The sequence below is a fragment of the Lytechinus pictus genome, chromosome 7 (genome assembly GCF_037042905.1).
Source record: "Lytechinus pictus isolate F3 Inbred chromosome 7, Lp3.0, whole genome shotgun sequence".
Lineage (NCBI taxonomy): Eukaryota > Metazoa > Echinodermata > Echinoidea > Temnopleuroida > Toxopneustidae > Lytechinus > Lytechinus pictus.
In genome coordinates, this window is record NC_087251.1 from 15,632,270 (window position 1) to 15,654,989 (window position 22,720).

At 33.7% G+C, this 22,720-nt stretch overlaps 1 protein-coding gene across 1 annotated transcript in view; it reads right to left on the reverse strand.

Annotated features, from left to right (window-relative positions):
• LOC129264891 (uncharacterized) overlaps positions 1-22,720 on the reverse strand; it is a 93,744-nt gene that overhangs the window by 70,881 nt on the left and 143 nt on the right. Inside the window, exons 2-6 of the mRNA XM_064102038.1 lie at positions 17,507-17,598; positions 16,229-16,338; positions 10,739-10,881; positions 6,642-6,709; positions 3,518-3,615 (exon numbers count right to left, since the gene is read on the reverse strand). Of these exons, the coding sequence (XP_063958108.1) occupies positions 3,518-3,615; positions 6,642-6,709; positions 10,739-10,881; positions 16,229-16,338; positions 17,507-17,598 (511 nt within the window). The remainder of the gene's footprint in view (positions 1-3,517; positions 3,616-6,641; positions 6,710-10,738; positions 10,882-16,228; positions 16,339-17,506; positions 17,599-22,720) is intronic.

The window sequence follows — 22,720 nt, forward strand, 5'->3', positions numbered from 1 at the left end:
AGCAAACACTTCATTTCAGTGATCGAGGATGTATTTGTTTACGGTATACGTCTACATAAATTATAACATTTTTTTCCAGACCATGGATGAACTTTCAAAAAGAGACATTTTAGGCAATTTTTTACGATTTCCGGCAATTTTCTGACACAGGCACCTTGAAGAGGTAATTTTTACAGAATTAGAAGAAGACATCATGGATTTTCCTAATTATCACGACGGATATGCAACTTACTTGTAAACAAATCAAACAAAGTCTATGATACATTTTCGATAATGCAAAAAGAGACATTCAAGTCTCTGATTGAGAGCCGCAGATTGAACATTCGCACGGCGCAATGGTAGCGTTTTCGCCGAATTCGTCGGGGCGAAAACTCCAAGCGAGCCGTACCACTCACCAGTCCCGAACGCTGCGCTGTATGTTTGATGATTTATCTGGTGCCATTTCGTGCTTATAAATTAGTTTTTTCTACAATGCCACTATCTCATTAAAATTGTTTGTCATGATAACATTGGAAATATTATCGTTTAATGGCCCAAAGGATCGACTGTAATAAAATATACTTTGAAATATTGTCAGAGAGTGATTAGTTAGGTGATGTTTATGGTCAGAATTTAGTCATGGCTTCGGTCGAACTTACGCGAACGCGGTCACTTGCTCACGGGGCGAGTCGGCCTGGCCCTTTGGTGGAAGGCCGTTAGGCAACGTGCAGTGCAGCTAGAGCAGAGTTGGGGAGTTATAGGTATAAAAACACTTTGAAATAAGTAATCTGCAAATATTTTTGTCTTATCCCTTTGGATTACTTAGATAAGAAATTCAAATTCTCAAAGTTTAAATCAAATTTTAGACAGTGACATCAAAGAGTGTATGGGGGGGGGGGTGGGTCTTGCATGCCCCCAATTCACGAACAAGAAAAAAAAAGGAAAAGGTAAGAGAATCTTGCGAAATTGTTCAATTGGATTTTTGTAACCAAAAGTCAAAATTATGCTTATGTCGCTTGCTTGCAACTATATATTTTATAAATTTTGCCTGATACGCCATATCGTAGTACCCTCAATTATTTTCACTTGTTACGCCACTGACATGACTGATATAACATCTACTAGTTTATGATAACATTATTTGGTTGCGGGATCAAAGCATCAGCTATATAGCTAAACATTTATACTTTATGCCTGTTCAACTTCCAATACAGGTTTAGGCCTGTATTTATGAGATGTTAAGATCTATGGGTGCCTTTATTATTTTCATTTTCAATTAAAACAATTATTAATTATGTATTAATTTAGTATTAACCTCGATGATACATTTTATTGTGTTAAATCGTACAATTTCTGTTGTATTAACCCCCTTATTAAGCCCTTTTAAAAACATGCTCACTAGCAGATCCCCCCCCCCCATATATAAAGACAATAGAAGTGTATATAGAATTAATTGACCCCCCCCCCCCTATTGAGGACAAAATGAAATAAAATACTCAAAATAATCGACCGCCCCCCCCCCCCCTTTGACGAGGCTGCTGTCGGTGGCCTGATGTCTTCATTGACTTCTTTTTGCTTGTAAAAATAATATTAAAGAAGTAGGGGCTACCGGTACTCTAAGTGTCCCCTATGAAAATTGATTTGGATCTGCAAGTGCATGAGGCTGCGCCCCCTCCAACGTCATAGCTACCCCATATCTTTAGGTTCTAGCTCTCATATTTTTCAGCTCCCTGATTTTTTGGAAAAAAAAAACGAGGCGAAAGAAAAGAGTGAAATAAATGAAATACGATTAATCAAAATTTGAGTTGTTTGAAAGAATTATACTTATCAGAGAAACTAAATTAAATTCTACAACCATGAAGAATAACAGCAATCTTGATAAATTCTTTTTTTTTTCAAAATCAGAACCAATCAACCTTTTTCTGATTATTCTGTCACTTTCCAAATTTTGGAGAAAAAAATAAAAGTGTTCATCGACGCCCTGTACTGCATGATGAAACTGTATCCCCACTCGGCCCTCGTAACCCCCCCCCCTCTCTCTCTCTCTCCCCCCCCCCCCACAATGCCCCTTGCTCATTTCTCTTATCTCACCTTGACCTTAATTAATTAATCTTAACTATTTGGCGGTACAGTCAAACGTGACTGGTCGCCATCATAGTTTCATCCCCAACAAACAAGGAACAAACAATAACAATTCTGTTTTTCGACACAACATCATTCCTTTCAATACGCGTAAGGCTATACGTGGGCATGCACAAACAACGTGGGTTAACAAAAACTGACCCGCGTTTGGACTGAAATTGTGATTAAAATAAAAATGTTATAAATATGAAAAAAATATGTGTATAATGAAGGAGATTTGAAAAACGGAAAAACATCAATCGCTAATTCATAAAAATGCTGGAAAAGATTTGACAGAGGTTTTTAACAACGGTAATCAAGGGGAATTAGTGTATGGGTGAATGGCGTTCGAGTTTTAGCCGAGCGTTAGCCGGTGAGGGCGCGGGCCAAATCTGCCTGAATCTGGCAATATGGCGGCGTCCATTAAGCTGACGTTAGCCAGCGGCGACTGCACGTACGTGTCGTCTATTGAAGAGCACTAACTCAGTCTACATATCTGAAGGAAAAGTTAATACATTTGAAGGATAGGTAATTGGAGCCATTTCCCGCTAAAAGTGATTTTCATTTCTCATCGGAGAATAACATTTATTTGTTGAAGTTACACAATATTTGCTTTCACTGTTGTGGAAAAAATTAATAAATAATTTGAAGAATGTATAATTGGAGCCATTTCCCGCCAATTTTAAATTGTCATTTTTCTTTTGCTCATCGGAGTGTAGTGTTTGATGAAGAACACAATGTTTGCTCTCACTGTTCCAGTACTGTCATATCGACAAATAACTATCCTCATTTTCTCATGATTCTATTAACCTTTAATTATCAATGTTTAACCACTCTAAAATTTACCAATCTACACTCCAGTGATTACAGGTGTGAACAATTGTAGCTTGGTTTGTTTTGTAAAGAACCACAGATTTTCCCATAACCTTTTTTTTATTATCTATTTCTTTTCTCCTAATCGTTATCGAAGGTATCCCTCTTCAAACACAAGGGTTGAGATTAAAAGCTACACCACTGTCCAGGTTTTTTTCTCCAGGGACTTTTTAGTGGTGGATTTGCACATGGAAAGTTTGTCTCTCAATACAAGTACATCTCTAAGAGCATAAGGACTATCTTACATGAGTGATATGCGCTATATGAGTTATTATCTCTCAAAAGAATGCTGTAATGGTACTCTTGAAATTGTACTTATTTTGCAAATGTAATTAAAAAGTTCGAGTTTTTATAAATCTACTTAAATCATCCTTTAGCTGAACAGGGTGAAGTCAGTCATGAAAAGAAAATACATCTCTGTTGATCTTGATTACAAAAAGTATGCAAAGGATATAATGCCATAATTTACCATTAGGTTTAATTAATCTGAAGTTCCTAAACTAATATTGACTCTTGGGGCAATAAAAGCCAATTTTGTACCTACCTAGTGCTTGTATACAGTTGCCCAGGGTTACAAGCGATTTGTTGATATTGGCGCCCTCTTGCAATCTGTCTTTGCTAGTGTTGATCGATGCCCGTTCACTAAAGGAAGGAAGAAATAGAGATTGAGTAAACACATAATGAGGTAGAATCATAAAAAAGAAGAGATCATTTGATACTCCTTTATGAGGAGAGACAAACAATGGGGAAACTAAAAATGAAGAAAGAGATATTGAAATAAGAGAAGGGGAAGGGAGAGAAAAAAAAGACATTAGACAGTGAGAGACAAAGAAATAAAAGAGGGAATAGAGAAATACAGTGATCAAGAAATAGATAAAGACTGCTAGATAGTGAAAGAAATTCAATAACAAATTTTCAAAGCAACTTGAATGAACTTTTGATATTTTAAAGTAGACAGAAAAATGAAAAGATAAGAACCAAGAAAAGATGAGAGTAGGTTGCTATTGAAGAGACATGGACAAAGTAAAAACATTTTTTCAAATAGTTTACTCTTCTTATCCTGACTTTTTTTTAATAAATATCTGTCTCCAATCAGGAATGTTCAAATGTTATTCGCATTGTCTTTTTTTTTCATTGTACTGTATTATTTTTATCATTAATGGTTTATTCTTTCTTCTTGGATGTTACATTTTGTTTATTTTGTTATATTTTGTGAGATATGAAATAAAAAAAAACTCAACTGAACTGAAATGAAAACATTCTTTAAGATGAATAGTGGAAGGAAAGAAAGAGGGACTAAGGGAGGAAGCAAAAGAGGACAAGTAATATGACATCAGTACTACACTGTTGCATCAGGGTGACACAACATCATTAATTTCATCATGCAATGACCTAATTACATAACCTCATTTCTAAATCCCCAATCAATTTCTGCCTTAAACTGAGCCAACATGAAGGTACTGGTCATGCTTCAAGCTTTTAATATAATGCACTTCCACATTTGGAGATATTTAGTTTTGCACTATATATCACCTTCTACAGCGTTAATATTATGGTTTTTTTTACCAAACATAAAAAATGGAGAATTTGCGCAAGCATTCATTATCTACGCGGACAGATATAATGAGAGCATGCAAGGTTATATGGACAGAAAGGAAAAAAGACAACATCAAAGCATTTAGTAGTCCCTAAAATAACACTGTGCAAGAGCAATGAAAATAATATTTTGTGTGTAGACTGACTTCATATTCGGTATTTATTCAGGCAGTATTTTTGTGACAATGAACAGAGGCATTTATCAAATGCATTGCTTTCAAAAGTAGATGAGCATTCAGGGATGTAGATATTTAGTTTCCAGGGGGATATATTATCATATCATTGTTATTCAAGATGCGAGTGGGTAGATCTTTGAAGTCACAAAAATACTCTTGGTTTCTGTCTGAACATAATCAAAGTTGCCTTAAAAAAGATCATATTTTAACATCTTACAATTTTCATATTTCATGCAATATTCTATTGATTATAAGAAAATTTTGTGGGATGGACTTAATGGTATCATATAGATAATAATAATAGACTATGTACCAAATATCTAGACAGACATATCAATATTTTGTTGCATCATGAAGTTTTATTTCCATATTTCCTTTAAAATAATTGAATTTCTGCCATGTTAGACAAGAAGCTAAAGTAAAAGTGTTCATTATCATTGACAGATAAAACACATTTATGATCTATTGACAACTTCAGGTAATATCTTAAGTGAAACTCTCAATAAAAAATAACTCTAATTTCAACTTTGATAGAATATCAAGAGCGCATCTCAAAATGTAAATTCAGCCAATCATATTTATGTTAAAATATTAATGCTCATCTCTTGTTAAACTATCAAAATGAATATTGGTTGGAAATAGATTACACAGTGTCAAATAGTCAGCTATAAAACCTATGATGAATTTGATTCTTCTCGGATTTTTACTTTCATCCCAAACTAAATCCCGAAGATTGCTTTTAATGTGAAATAGAGTATTTTCATGTAATAAGAGCATATACTACGACCTTGGATGAAGTTGTCTCAATACACATCATTCTTCATGCACTTCATGCCAGACTGCCTCCCCATTCACGGGAGTACAATCATGCTCCACCAAGCGTGAATTTCATTCATACTTAATAGCTAGAATGTACACCTTTTGTGGTGTTAAGTGCCTACGTTATATCATAATAGACCAAGCACAAACACCTTTTCATATTTCATGGTTCAAATGTTAAAATTTAGGGGTAGGGATTCCTTCAATCAGGTGCCATGCTGCATCTCCATCTTTATAGCATATACATTTAAACATATTTAATATGCTATTCCAAAAGTGTGCTCTATCCAATGCATGTATCAATGGATTAACATTAAGCCATATCCTAAAATTGTACAGTAATCCACAGTACCAGTCATGAAACTATGAAAATATGTAGCTGTTCTTTATTATGTTTGTTTTATTATGCATTTGTTTCAGCATAGCACACTTCCTCTGATTCGCTTAATGAGGTATACATATTTTTCCTTTATAATAAATGGATGAATAGCTCATTTTGTAAAAGATCGTGCCCATTTAAATTGCATGACGCTATTAGTATTCAGAGGATTTCACACAACTATAAGATGATTTTACTTTTAGGCAGTAGACCTAAATTTAAACAAATTGAATAGAATTGAAATACAAATGAGGTTTGGGTGCTAATAGAATGGTATACTAAATAGGACTTAATAACAGAACATTTTAAAAGAATACAAAGAGCTCAAAGAGCCTACAAAGTGTCCAGTTAATTGGGTCTTCAATGCAAATCATCTCAAGCAACTTCCAGTCAGGATAGTTTGCGGGATCAGAATTAGCACTATGATTTTCAAAGTTGGGGTAAATAGACGGGTGTACAGCCCTGCTTGGCACAAAATGAAGCAAGTGACATATTGTCTGAAACTGATTTTGTAATATGTTTACACTAAACAAATAAAGTTCTTCTCCTGGACCAAATTTCATAGCTGCTCAACCATCATTCTAATGTATTGGTGTCGATAAATCTCAAACACATTTTGCTCTTTTACATGAAATTACACATTTTTTACTTGCTTATTGTTGTCAATGTAAAGCAGCATAATGGCTTGATATCCTTACCTTCCAGCTAAATCCACCAGGTTGATCTTACTCACAATCTCACTTGGAATCCCGTGAGACATCTTAGCCTATAACATAGATACAAAACGATAATAAAACAAAATATAAAACATCTTCCTTTAAGAATCATCAGCAAAAGACACTTATAAAAAAATTTTAAAAGGCAGTAATAATGTAGTTACACTTTAATGTTAGAAGCTTATAACTGAAATATGGATCAAAGGTGCGATAGCTCAGTCGGTAGAGCGAGGGATTCGTATTCCGGTGACCCGGGTTCGATTCACACTTGGTGCGCTATTGCCCTTTGGTAAGGCATTAATCCTCATTACCAGGTCCTTCGGAGAGGACCTTAAGCCGTTGGTCCTCTGGTTGCTTGATTACAAGCATTCATGCTTTCTTAGCAATCAGGTAAAAAATCCCAACCAATCAAAATATTTTTTTTTTTTAAGTAACTGGGACAAAAGAGTGCTTTATAAAGATGTTCACATGTTACTTCAAGGTTAATACATGGTTGAAATATACTCTCAGGTGCATAACGACACGCCTTAAATATTCCTGTGTTTCAACAAAGTAAGAATGAATATTTTATAACCATAATATTCTTGTTTTATCAATTTTTTGGTCAGTTTTTCTCTTTTTTGCAAATTTTGTCAATACCACATTCAATTCCACTTGATTTGCTTCAATAAAACATACAATTATAAAAGACTTGTAAATTAATGATAAAGTTTGTACTAAGATGCTTGTCAACGGCAAACTTTTTTAATCCCCCTAAATCAACAGTTGCTGATGGGAATATAAATGATATGAGAATCTGATTGATCACCTAAGTACAGTTGTACACAGCTTTATGAAATTGATATTTAATGAGTTTACACAGAGTCAGTACATATCGGTCAATCATTACCCAAGGATTTCAGTAATTTCCTTTATGAATCTGAGCTCTGATGGCCGTTTCAGTGTATTTCGATTGATTGCTGATAGGTAAAAGGATAGCTTATCTGACGTGAGACATGATTTGCAATACTCTTTATGTTCTGATTTATGGGATTTTACTAGGGACATTATTCAATTAGATATGGTAGGTTGCTTTCATGAAGACAGCTCTCAAATATAGCACAATCAATATACATGTACCTGTGATAGATATTGGATAACATACGGTATGGGGGGAGCTAAAGGTAAAGGTCCACATGTTATATTCAATCAAAGTCATTCATGTGAAGCGTAACAGTTATGGTTCATGAATCAACCATTGAGAGTAAGAGAGGTGTTAACATGTACATGCTCATACACTAATTGATAAGGGCTGTATATCTTGATATGTTAGATTCACGAGAGACCCATGCAATGGAAGAAATGGAATCAATATATGAGACTATATGACAGAAAAAATAATAAAAATTCTGACATTTACTAAGATTGAAACTTGGCAGGTCTGTGATATATTTGTAGTTTCACTTGAATCTGTGTAGTAAATTATACTCTCCTTTAGCTTTTATTTATTTTTTTTTTTACAGTTGAGAATAGATGCTTTTCAATCATGGGATGTACTTAGATAAAGACGTACTATATAAACTTGCTTTCATTTGCTAAAAGTTGGCAATGACAATTATTTGATTTGAAATATTATTCAATTCAATTTCTCATAATCCTTGCATCTTACAATAATTTTCAATGTATCTCATTGTTGCACTTTCCTCTCAAGTGACCTTAACACACTTTAGAACTTATATACCTTCTGGCTATCAAAGTACTAGATTAAAAAGGAGTCTGATAATAAATTTACTCTCACAACAGATCTTGTTGGAAGATTTTTTTAAGTACATGTGAAGAAAACATCCATCCTCCCCTGACTCACTGTAATGGTATTACTTATTAGAATCCATTTATAACAAGTATATTCCATTATTCATCAGAATTACATATAATAAGATTTACAATACTTTTCTGGTTTGTATCAAGTGTAGAGAACGGTTGTAGAAGAATAAGTACTTAACTTGTTGAAAAACATTTTAAACACATAATAATACTCTTTCAAACCTATTTGGAATGTTCAATCCATTCAATGACTGATAAAATTACAAAGAGAATGCTCTTACAACAAATATATTACATTGCATGTAAATCAAGGGTACATGTAGCATTGAATTCTATCAAGGATAAAGATGTTCTCTTTACTTTCAGACAAAAAGAAGAGAAAAAGATATTGGAATAAAAAGAAACTGGACAAACAAAAATAATAACTGAAAGAAATTTGAAGCGCTAAGTTCACATCTTATAGGACAAGCGCCACCATATCTGGGATTACGAGATTCTGACAAACTCAAGGTTGAAGTCATATGCTAAAAATAAGGCATGTCGTCATGGAAAATTCATAGTGAAAAATTGATATCATTATTCATTCTCATATAGCCCCTCATTTATCCTCTCGGATGCTGCTTCCATTAATAATCCAATATCAAAGACCCGCTGTCTTATACCCCCGATCGGACAACTAATTTGAGGCCAGTGGGGGAGACAGTCACCTTCGTGTAAAGTTAGTCTTACTTGCACTTTTCTCATCAATAATTTCAAAAGGAGCATAAATGCATGCATGAACAATGTATAGTGCGTCATGGTTAGAATTCAGTGGTGTCACTGATAATTTGATATACCGGTACATACATTGTGGCATTTATATAGCACCTGCCCATAGTAAAACAAAAGAGTAATTTTGCTCTCCCAGTGCTCTCAATTTTTCAAAGAGGATAACTATCAGATGGAAAATAAATATATTTTGTGTTTTAATAAAAAATTTGTAATGAGCGACATGAATTGGGGCGACTATTCCACATACTTGGATTTTATATTAAAGTAAAACTTATGCATGGTTGATTCTTCTTGGAGTTGATTTTGGGAATTTGTTCAGAGGTTTGTTAAGGCAATATCTATTAATCAATAAAGAAGAAAGAAAAGAGGAGAATAAAAAGGGAGCACTGGAGGAAATAAGAGAAAGAAGGAGAGAAAGAAGGAGAGAAAGAGCAAGCAAATTCAGAGAATAGGAAGTAGGGGGGAAAGAAGAAAGAGAAGTACAAAAAGACCTTGCAAAAAAGATATTTTTAAGTAATAAATAAAAGTTTTGGCAAAAAAATACTTTAACCTATCAGCTTATACTGTATTAATGACTTTGCAACTCATGGTGATACAATCAAACGTCCATTGCATCATTAGGCAAGTACACAATTAGTTTTTGGGTAACAAGCTTTGGTTCAAATGAGCAAAATTACCCTGAATATTCTCAGATTTATTGGATCTGGAGATGTCCCCTTCCATGCATTTATACTAATGAGTACTGACAATAAAAAAACAGATATCTTTGTTTTTCCCTCTTGCAAAGAACACTAGCTCCCACCAACAAATCTGGATTCCTTTGAAAGCTGGATAATGAATAGCATAACAGTAAAACATTTATCTAGGTAAGGTTTCAATCTGGATTCCTACATGACCTAATTGACCTTCATCTACCCATGTGCAGATTGTGTCTGGTTTATTACCAATATATTACTTACTCAATCTAATTAAAATAAGGTCTAAATTGCAATTAGTACCTATTAGATGGAATGTAAGTAGGCTTCAAGGAACATAAGCTTTTTATTAGCAAATTAACTTTCCATCATTATAATCTTAAAAAGCTAAGCTTTACTTGAATTCAATAACTAATTAACCTTCATCTATCCATGCCAATTGTCTCTGGCTCAATACTGCTTAATTAATTACTTAAACTAATTCAAATCAAGATTGCAATTGCAGTCCATATCTATCTAATGCTATAAATTGTATGTCAGTTTTCTGGGAACACACATCTCTTCGTATTATTAATTCATTTTCCATCCTTATAACCTTTAAAAATGCTCAGCTCCAATTCTTCATAAATTTATGAGTCATGAGCTCTTAATTATGTTACAGACATTCTATAAAAACAGTTGGTAATGACTCATTCTTGTACTTTTAATTTCTCTTCTCTTCTATAATGCATTGTTTAAAAAATTATTTTGTTTTTCCCATTGAAATACATTTTAAAGGTTAATTAATTCTTCCGTCCGAGTCTAACGAACCTGTATGAACGTGATGGTGAAGATGGCGTGCGATCGACTGCTCAGCTCGTGCATATGGGTCGCCGCTGTGGTCCGCAGGAGATTCCCATCATGCATTAGTGCAAGCACCTGCTCATAGTCTGACACCAGATGATGGGATAGATCTAAAGTAGGGGGAAATTTTGTTTTAGATTTATGAAATACATGAATGAGAGTGATCTCTTTGAACAAGTTAGGGTGTTAGGGTATATAATTCCACACATAATGTTTCATATTCAATTACTGAATTGAAATAACTCATGATGTATTCTTGGATAGAATCATATTGGAAGCCTCAAATTTTTCAAATAAAATTGTTTATTTGTATGAAATGTAGCGGCTACATACTGCAAATTTCAGGTAGGATAAGCAGAACTCTGGGTAGGAAACGTGAATTAAACTGAAATAATTATTTCCATCATATGGGCTTAAATACTTTGATTATTCAAATTCATTGATAAATGTTACACACTACAATGTCAGGAGAATAAAAAATGTTTTCAAAATCAAAGTTTATTATGTAAAATACATCACTTATTTCTTTATATTTGTGAGGTATTCCATTAATACCAAGGAGCTCCTTGTTAATACCAAGGACGGATATCTGACTCGATGACATCTATCCTAGCAAGGTTAGCAACCAAAGTTTGAAACTCTCAAACACACAGTGTAACAGGTAAAAAAATGCTTTGAAATCTCTCATTGAGTTAAGACATATTTCTCCATAGTCCCATATGTGCTAGAATAAATAGAGCCCTAAGCCAGGGCTTAGCTGCGAAGTGACAGGAATGGACAAAGAAGAGTCCCTCTGGAATAGCACTTACCTTGTAAAGGCCAAGGTTATAGTCTAGTCTAAACACTTCCCCAGTCCTCTTCAAAACACCACGCTTCCAAGTTTTCAAAACTGGGATATTCAAAATCCCTTTTTTAACACTTTAAAAAAGATTATTAAAACAATAAAAATACTGGATCCAGATGTTTAATTCTAAATGCTTTTCTCCTTGAAAGGAAGCTTTTTGCCCAGTACATATGCTGAATTGTATAAAATTTGCAAGTAAGTTTCATGGCTACAAGTTAATCAATCCATACACCTGTTTAAGTAGAACCATACTTTCATTCAGAAATTAACAATTAACTGTAAAATGTTGCACTTGATTACTTCTTTGCAAATTTCACAAGTTGATGGTACTGGTAGCAAATTATTATTGCTTTAAGTTGCTCAACTATGAGCTGCGATCCATTAGACTGTAGAGTTGCCTCATCATACAGGAAAGATAGGAGAAATACAAGAAAGCAAGCAAATCTTCATGTAATTCTACATCAATTCAAATGGTCAATTAATAAAGATTTATGATTCAAACTCGGTGATTGGTGTAGCTAACATGTCATAAAAGCAAACACTTACAGCAAATGATGACATGATCACTCAACAGACACACAGACACAAATGTTTAACATTCCTTCAGTAAAAACATCCTTGACTTGTCAACAAACCTCTAACTCAATGGGAGGTAAGTACCATCATGAACATTTCAAGTGGATATCAAGATGCCTATGGTTGTCTGTTTCAAGCCAAAGACATGCATGCACATCTAGGTCATCTCTCTATAGGATGTATGTTATGGGTGGGCAAACACTATATTAGAGCTGCAGGATACCATATTAATCATTAAAGGTGATCAATATTGCAAGCCAATCCATAAATAATATATCATAATAATATGTATACATGTACTACTGAATTATGTACAGGTCTGGAGCGGTGGCATGTCTATGAAAAACAGTGCACGGATCCAAGGGATGAAATTATGACTTCATTGCTCTAAGGTTGTTAATCTGTAATTGGATTAAGAGTACTTTTTATTTAGATTTTTTTTTGGGGGGTATTACTTTTGCCTCATTTTGCAATTCCTGAAAGTGGTGCCTGAGGCATTTATATTTCCCCTGCATATTTAACTTGTCTGAAGGAGATTATATAGCTAGCAAAAGATAGTTTAATAATCTTGGACATATAATTAACATTGGAATATATTTACTTTTGTAAACTCGATTAACTTAACAAATGTTATTGATGCATTTTTCATTTCACAATTAACTTTTCATCTTTTCTCAGAAGACTTAAATGTGCATTATTCTTTACTTTATAAAATGAAGACATGAACTAGGCCTATAATATATAAATGTATTTATGTATTTGTAAGAACTAAAATGTGTACCAAATTCATATCACTTCAACAGAAAATCACTTTATACTTTACAGTATAAATAACAAAAGTATGCTGTATATAAACAAAATGAAATAGATCTAATGAATAATAGGGTCTGGCTAGATTAGCCTATTGTATTAATGACCTCCATACCCCATCCACAAGGAATAATTAAATGCTTCACTGATACCAAAAGTTCATTTGAGGTCACTGCCAATCAGAAATTTGCTCCAGAGATAAGAGGTCTGAGAAGGCAATTGACACATTCAGTTTTGTAAAGTGTAATAAATCACAACTTGTTAATTTTTCTAAATATCTCCAGGCACATGTCAAATTAATAAACATACATATTTTGCTGTTTTGATTTACAAAAATCCTGCACTTTTTTTTCTTTACTTATTTTAGGGGGGGGGGTTATAGAGATTAATGAAATTTGATAAGACATATAAACCTAGATCTACATTCATGAATCTTCAATGTAAGTCTAGCAACTACATTAGGTGTCCAATTTAATTTAGCTTGTTAAGTGTAATAAGTATACTAAAGTATAATTCATACTTTTATTAAGTATGAATTGTTTTCTATATATATTAAATTGATCATTCGGTTATAAATTTTCAAATAAAACTTACAGCCAATCACAATAAATTTGGGTGTCTAATCAGTCACGATATATTCATTTAATTACAAAAATTGTGATTAATTGCTGGCCTGCTTCTTGCAGTGATAAGAATTGATTTGCTTTAGGACAAATTGATCAATCAGGTGTACATTTTAAACTTAACTTGCAAAAATAGCTTTTGCAACACTCCATAAGTTGCTAATTTACAAATACTTCCTTTGCAGTGAAATGTATGGATAACCAATCTTTTGGGTAAGAAACAAAAACAAGTGGAATGCCTCTGGCCGTCTCACCTGCATCACGCGATTCAATATAGCAGCAGTGCTGATTTTGAAAACTACTATAACTCGCACAAGATGTTCAGTGATACTTGGTTACTCTTATTTCCACGTTTTATGAACTAGACCAATACACTTATAGAGATATGATGGCAATTCAACAAATACCCCCAACGTGGCCAAAGTTCTTTGACCTTACATGACCTTTGACCTTGATCATGTGACCTGAAACTCGCACAGGATGTTCAGTGATACTTGATTACTATTATGTCCAAGTTTTATGAACTAGACCAACACACTTTCAAATTTATGGCTGTAATTCAACAAATACCCCAATTTGGCCAAAGTTCATTGACCCTAAATGACCTTTGACCTTGATCATGTGACCTGAAACTTGAACAGGATATTCAGTAATACTTGATTACTATTATGTCCAAGTTTCATGAATCAGATCCATAAACTTTCAAAGTTATGATGGTAATTCAACAGATACCCCCAATTCGGCCAAAGTTCATTGACCCTAAATGACCTTTGACCTTGGTCATGTGACGTGAAACTCATGCAGCATGTTCAGTGATACTTGATTAACCTTATGTATAAGTTTCATGAACTAGGTACATATATTTTCTAAGTTATGATGACATTTCAAAAACTTAACCTTAGGTTAAGATTTTGATGTTGATTCCCCCAACATGGTCTAAGTTCATTGACCCTAAATGACCTTTGACCTTGGTCATGTGACATGAAACTCAGGCAGGATGTTCAGTAATACTTGATTAACCTTATGGCCAAGTTTCATGAACTAGGTCCATATACTTTCTAAGTTATGCTGTCATTTCAAAAACTTAACCTCAGGTTAAGATTTGGTGTTGACGCCGCCGCCGCCGCCGTCGCCGTCGCCGTCGGAAAAGCGGCGCCTATAGTCTCACTCTGCTATGCAGGTGAGACAAAAATAGGAGAACACCAACTTTCTTTGGAACTATCATGTGATTTTCATCCCCCCCCCCCCATCTAACATCCATAAACTAATACTTGTTTATAGAAGTTAAACCACTAATCTATATATTGAAGATACATTGATTTACTAATTACTACAATAATTTTATCAGTTGGCATACAAGTAGTTCTCTGCAGCCAAAATAAAAAAAAATGGTAATTCCCATTCACAATAGTCAATACCAAACCAAAGAAAAATCCAGCAAAGATTTACATCATCAAGAACGACATAATAAGCTTATTGCTTCATATCAGCTTTCCATTCACTCAAGCTCTACTCAATCCTTGCCAAGAAGGGTATGCTTGTTTTGGTCATAAACATTTCTCAAGCTGGAGCAGAAACCTGAGCATCAAGGAGGAAAGACAAGCCTTATTCATTTCAGGTACTCTGATATTGTATATGCTGGGAATGCTACTAGTAGGCATTGCCAATGACCCCTACATGCTGCATGTAAATGCATCCGAAATAGAGCTTATTACATTAGAATCTTTTCCTCAAATTAAATGAATTCAATGAAAGAAAGAGCAATAACAGGTTTTATGCACTTTCAAATAGCATTTACTAAAATTTAAGACTTACCATAGGGTAATTTTTAACTTGATTAAATTAATTTAAAAGGAATGATTTAATAAATCAGTTTTATTTTTAAAATACTGACAATCGGACTTGAGGGGGGAGCAAAAAAGTGGCAGGTATGTTCCATGGGAAAAATGAAAAACAGGGACTTTGCCAAGAGCTAATCAAGAAAGTGATGGTCTTTGGAAATATAAATTGGAGTGAAAACAGTCTAAACAGTTGTTTCTATATCAGCACTGGCCTAGTGTATGCAATCCAATGCTTCTCCATCAAGCTAAAACTCAAGTGCATCTTCACTTGTTAATTAGCTGGAAGATAATCAAATACATGTGGTGCTCTATTTTGCACTAAATAAATCCTAATTGACTCTTGATCATGATCCTGAAAATAATAGCATCTTCATTACAAACTTGAGATTGTGTTTATGATTATAGTTAGCCTGATCAGAAAGAGAAAGAGAATTTGAAAACTCGGGCTGATGAAGATGTTGTGTAGTAAATAAATGTGGGGTAAATGATGTGGGGAATTTCAAGGTCAATATTTTGAACACCTGGATTCAAAGTCAATCTAAGCCTAATCTAATCCCTCTCGCTCAATTTAACATTCATCATGCTCAATTTTAACTTCCATCAGTGCTAAATGAACCGCTTTGAAAGTCATTATGTGATCAAAATGTACATTATGTGAACATTGCTTACAAAATAACACATTCAAAACTTCATTTTGAATTTGAGAAAAAAAAAAGACAACATGTAGAAAAATACATACAGTTAAATCTTCTTCTGTATTTACCTTGTACATATGGTCCATCTTTAGGATGTTCCCGTACTTTGAGTGAGTACTTGGCCTTGTTGGGTGGAGCCAGAAGATCTCGTACCCTCTCATTGTAGATCTCTAGGAAACTGAGTAAGAAATAAATTGAAACAATTATCATTACGATTAAAAATATATACATTCTGGGTGCAGTAGCTGCAGAGCATTGATTGATAGCAGTGAGGAGGTAGTATCCTTTGATAACTCATTTATTTTCATTACCAGGTCTCTTGAAGAAATAAAGTTGTTGGTCCTCTGGCTCATTACTACTTTTAAAACCATTTATGCTTTCTCAACAATCAATTTATTAAAAATATATGCCACACACATTATCTAGAATGGGTCCTTTTGTACTAAACAGGGTGTTTTTCTACAATTGAAAGTTAGTTTGCTAATGTAGGACTTCTGACTTTTGTATGAGAAGTTGCATCCCTAGACGGTTTCAAACCGCCTCGATCACAAGAATCCCCGTTAAATTACGAGAACATTTTTAGGCTAAAAAATACCCATTAATTATTCCTGCATTCACATCGCCCCAAAACATATCCTTCGGGATAAATTCCTGAAGTTAGGAGTATGCGCAGTATGATCTAATAAGCAGGCAAGGCGCGAGATTCAAAAGTTCTCGTAATTTCGTCAAGTACCTACTATTTAGCGGGTGTTTTCTTTCGGGGAAATTACGCGTAGTTTGCTTTCACATTACCAAAAATACCTGGTATTTTCTGATCGGGGTAAATTTCCCGATCAGAGAATACCTGGAACTGACGAACTTCGAGGCGGTCTGAAACCACCTAATGTCTTTTTTTTTTTAAATCGAACAAATCTCAATGAACAGCTGTGTGCATTATGGACATTACATATTTGTACTTCAAAAGGCCATTAGGACAAAACTACTTTCATTTTTGCCACCTTATTGTGGATTATGAGATGGGCACTACAAAAAAATGAATCAATATTAAGCATTGGTGTGTTAATTATCAGCAATGAAGATAAAAATAGATTTGTTAAAAGCAAATAATCAGATTGTAAATTCTAAGGAAAATAAATAAAATACTTCTGAAGAAAACCAAGAAAAGACATGAAGAAAGGAGAAAACTAAATGAATAGATTTCTTATAAAATCAATGTAAACACTGATAGTGTATTGATCACCAGTAATGGAGATCAAAATAGATGCATAATTTGTTATCTAATTGTAAAATCTGAAGGGAACATAGATTGATCAATATCAAATCAAATGTTAAAAAAGTAATTTTACCTGACTTCCACTTTAAAGGTGACATCCTCCTCATAGCTACTAACCCTCTCAAGAAGACTCTCACAGAGTCTAGGGATGACTCCTTGATCCGCCTTAAACAACAAGAAAAACAATTTATTTGTTATTAGTTTCATAATTACAATATTGATAACATCATGCAATATTCATGTAGTACCAATAACTCTTTAGTGTTGCGATCATTAGATCTAGCTTGTCCACTAATCAAGCACTCAAGCATTCAAGGAGTTTCTTCCTATGCTGGGTACCAATCCACTAAACCTTGGTGGAGAGTGGTAAAGGTAGATAAATGCCTTGAGATGACATTCCACTATATTACATGTACCATATTAGGCAACATGGTTTTTTATTTGTGCAGAGTGACAGAAAATGTGCTTAAACCTATACTAGTAGTGTAAAAACACATTCATCATGTATAGGGATCACAAATATATTTTGTTAGTACCAAAATAACATAAACAGAGTTCCCATCTTTTTTAGTTGGCTGCCCGTAGTTCAGAAATTATTTTATAAAACATGGTTTAACTCAAATACACCTATATGAATATGGGTCATTGATAATAACATGCACACACTTATGTGCCTGAACCTCAGAAGAGCAAAGATCTCTATTATTTACTCAACAAATAGAAAATGGGTCTGCTTGGTAAATATTCCTTATCTCACTGATTAAAACAAATGTAATCTGAAATATGCTGAAGTCATGGTAAGAACGATATGAATTATAGTGCATTATACATTCAACAAAGATATTCAAATTATATATATTTCAGATTATTCTACATTTCTCTGGAAACTAAAGATGAGAGCAGTCTCAATTAACCTGTCTTATACTTACTTTATTTTTAACTCTTGCTGTGATAATTGCCATTTTTGGCCAATTTATTTGTATTTTTCATTGTTTGCAGATGTCCAACATACGCAATCACTAAATTTGTATTAAAGTGTTCAAAGAGCCCTTTTTAAAATACATTACAAAGAGAGGGCACTACTTTCTTTTTTTTGGGGGGGGGGTAACCAACATTTTAAGAGAAGCTATAACATGTTCTCTGCTATTTGTCCTTTCTTCAACTTTTACACAGTGTATTTCTGATTAAAAAGGATATCCAGAAATGTTGCAGACCTATATTCTTCAATCACAACTATGCAACATATTTGCTACAATGAGCATGCATTTGAAAAAACCCTTATGGCCACAAAGGAACTCCATACCACTAATCAAATTAAGAGAAAATTCCAAGGATGAAAAATCAATACCTTTGCATTATCGTGACCGTGAACATCATATCTCAATTACTGTGCACACAAAGCAATGTATTTTTTGTTCTGAAGGGGGAAAGCAGCACTGATAGGCATTCAGCCGATGGGAAACACAGCCGTTAATAATATCGCCCCCATGGAACAAGACACAGACAGATGTCAGTTTTCACAACTGTTCATTTTCGACATGGGTGTTGAGGGGTGTTTCAGCAGGAAGTGCCAATGTTGTTGGGGTAGAAGCGTGTGATTCTTTTTCCTCAAAGAAATAAAGTTACTTGGTCTATGAGACTCTGCAATTAATTTTTTTTTGGAAATGAATACAACTTGAATTATGAAAATAAAAATCCATATTTTATTGTTCGAAATAGACATGAAATGAAATATTCTGAAAATTTGCTTTCCCCAATTGATCGTGGGCCCGGCAGCCGCTGTGCAGCGCCAGATCGACGAGGCTCTATACCTTTAATCGTTGAACGCCAAACAGGGTACATGTAGCAGCAACTCCCATTTTTCAACGTCTTTTAGTCTGACGCGGCTGGGGTTTGAACCCCCGACCTCCCGGTTTCTTAGACGGACTCTACCAACTGAGCCAACACACTGGTTTGTCTTCTACATCATTATAAATGATACATTCTGCATCCTAACACATAATAAACAAATTAAACTCTATAGCAATCTAACATAGTAGTTTTGTGAATTTTCATGAATTTTATCATGCATAAGTAATGCATGACACTTATGAAAGAATGCAATATGTTAGGTGCTTAGTCAGATCATCAATCATTATAATTCCCATCAGCTATAGTTTAAATATTATTTTTTTCCAGTAAGTGATTTGTAAAAATTCAGTTACAGTTACAGGGAATTCAGTCAGGGGTAATTGGGGTATTTTTTAAATTAGCACAAGAATATGTTCAGCTCATGCTTTCTGTATCAGCCCCCTGGTCATTTACCATCCACATTTTAATGTTTTATCCTTTATTTTGCTTTGGCATAATATTAAGACTTAATATTTGCATGCTAAATATTGAAGAGAAATACAAAGTTTTTATTGTCTTTGGTCAAGTCCACCCCATGAAAATGCTGACCTGAATAAATAGAGAAAAATCAAACCAGCATAGTGCTGAAAATTTCATCAAAATCGGATGTAAAATAAGAAAGTTATGAAATTTTAAAGTTTCGCTTATTTTTCACAAAACAGTGATAGGCACAACTAGGTGAGTCAGTCGATGATGTCCATCACTCACTACTTCTTTTGTTTTTTATTGTTTGAATTATACAATATTTTATTTTTCATAGATTTGACATTAAGGACCAACTTGACTGAATCATATAGTATTAAACAATGCTAATTCCACATGTTCAGGGAGGAATTAATTGTTGTATCACTTGACAATGAGGAGAAAATTAGAATATTTCATATTTCATATAATAAAACACAAAAGAAATAGTGAGTGGATGACATCATAGTCTCCTCATCTGCATACCAGCAAGGATGTGCATATAACTGTTTTGTAAAATTAAGCGAAACTTTAAAATGTCATAATTTTCTTATTTTACATCCAATTTTGATGAAATTTTCAGTGTTATGCTTGTTGGATTTTTCTCTTTTTATTCAAATCAACTTTTTGTTGGGGTGGACTTGTCCTTTAAAGAGTATAGTTCTTAAAGTAGATGTAAAGCTCTGGTTAATTGTAACTTATGATGAATTATGATGACTACCAATCAAAGTTGACAAAAGATTATGATAGTTATTATGATAGTTATTACGATATATTGTATTTTCCATCTTTGTGTATTTATTTCAAATCCACTGGAAACTAAATTTCTTTGTATGCTACTATGCTTGCTTTCATGGACCAATAAAATAATCTTGAATCTTAAAGATTATAATGTGGGTAACTTTCGTCTTGCAACTGCTAAAAATACCTCACACTGTACCAGTAATCTCCTTGCATCCCTTCTCAACATGCAACACGGCCTGGTGCGCAACATCCAGAAAATGAACTTAGAGGATGATTAGAGCTAATTCTTAACCGCACAGATGATGAGATATTGCCATCCATGGATGAGTTAAAAGATCCGATCGCTAGGCAACGCAGGTTCTCCGGCCCTTCATCCCATATGAGATTGTAATTAGGATGCTTAACGAGATATCAAGATCTAATGAGATGGCTACAGTTACAGATATTACCGGACATCTTTGGATATATATACAAACTTTAGATCTACACAATGAAAGTATTTAGTGAACTCTCCAGAGCTCAATGATTTTATTTACACCAGAAACCTATTAATGAATCTACCAACATTTATTTTAAATTAGTTTGGTGATTTATTCTTTAGGGCTTAATTTGAATTATAAGTTACTATTTTTTCTTTGGCTTTGTAATATTTATAAAACTGTGAACAAAGAATGGAAATATATTGTTACTTAAAAGAGAAATTACATTCATCCATTTAGCTGGTTTTTTTTCTCTATTAAAGGATATTCATTACATAAGAATATTCCAGAATGTCTCAGTTAAGCTTTGCTATACATGTACGCATATTAAAAGAGGCAGAGTAATGTTTGGTGTTTTTGTAATGTACAATGAACTTGGCAGACAATGGGGACTGCTGGCAGGGAAAAGGGACAATAGGTTTAGCTATGTTGTTTACATTTTTAATTTAATTGAGGTCATTGAGAGTCTTCTAGAACATGTACATGTAGGACTGGACTGTTCAAGAAAGAAGCAGTATGTTCTTTTTAAAGACAATACTAGAAGCTTCCAGTATATTGAAAATTTATATTGAAAGCTGGCAGTTTCTTCCAAGGATAAGATCAGAGCTCAGAGTTTCAAGCTAGACTTCATGTCAGAGCACAGTTTATCTCCACCTAGAATACAACATTAACTTCTGTGGAATTATTTGCACACTATCAATGAACTGTTTGCAATTATTTTGAAAAAGGAATTCTCAGTTCTCATCAAGAGCATCAAACCCATGGATTGCTGAAATCTACAGTTTATCATCATCAACATCATCTTCATGGACATTTCACCTCACTAAAGACACTGTAACTATCCATCGCCTTTCAACATCACTTTCGTCATCACCAGCATTGTAAACTATAATCTACGCAATCGTTGCCAGCCAATTTTGATATAATTTGGATTTAATACAGGATTATATATTTTTGGATTAAACAGAACCGACTCTTCAAGATATGTAAGATAATTTAACTAAATTCCTTTGGTTATTTGTTTGATATTTGTTTAATATCGTAACAATATTTCCCTTTTTTTTTCAAAATCCAGCAAGTGTTGCATGAAAAAAAATACAACCCTATGAGAATTTAGATTCTTATTTTTTCATGTCAAATTAGCGATGTGATACCAAATTAAAAATTCTTCTTCCAGAATGTTCAGTAATTGTTCAATACTTCACAGCAAAATTTTCATCACACTTAATCTGGACATGTATCCTAATAGAACCATGATCTGGATTAAGACAATACTAGTAACTATATGATCCTGTGATATTGAGGGCATTCCTATAAGGATTACATAATTCACCCACTTTTTAGTATAACACCACTTCTGGTTACAAAAGATTTATTTGGGAAAGAGTAAAAACTGGGAAGCATTATTTGTTCAAAGGCTTTTGGGTAGAAAAAATGAGGCAAGTATAAACAAAAAAAATAACCAAAAGTATTTGAAAAAAATATATCATAGTCAGTTCAAAAGCTTTTTAAGGAATATGCTGGTTTTTTGAAATTTTATTTGAAAAAAATCTCACCTATGAGATATTCTTTTTTATGTTACAATGCAAGATTCTTGTTGCAGGCTCAAAACTAAAATAACTTCATCTGGCTCTGTCAGACATAAATGCTGTGAGGCTTATATACATGTAACAAGTTCTTATAATTGATATTTATATTTTTCTCTTAGAGCA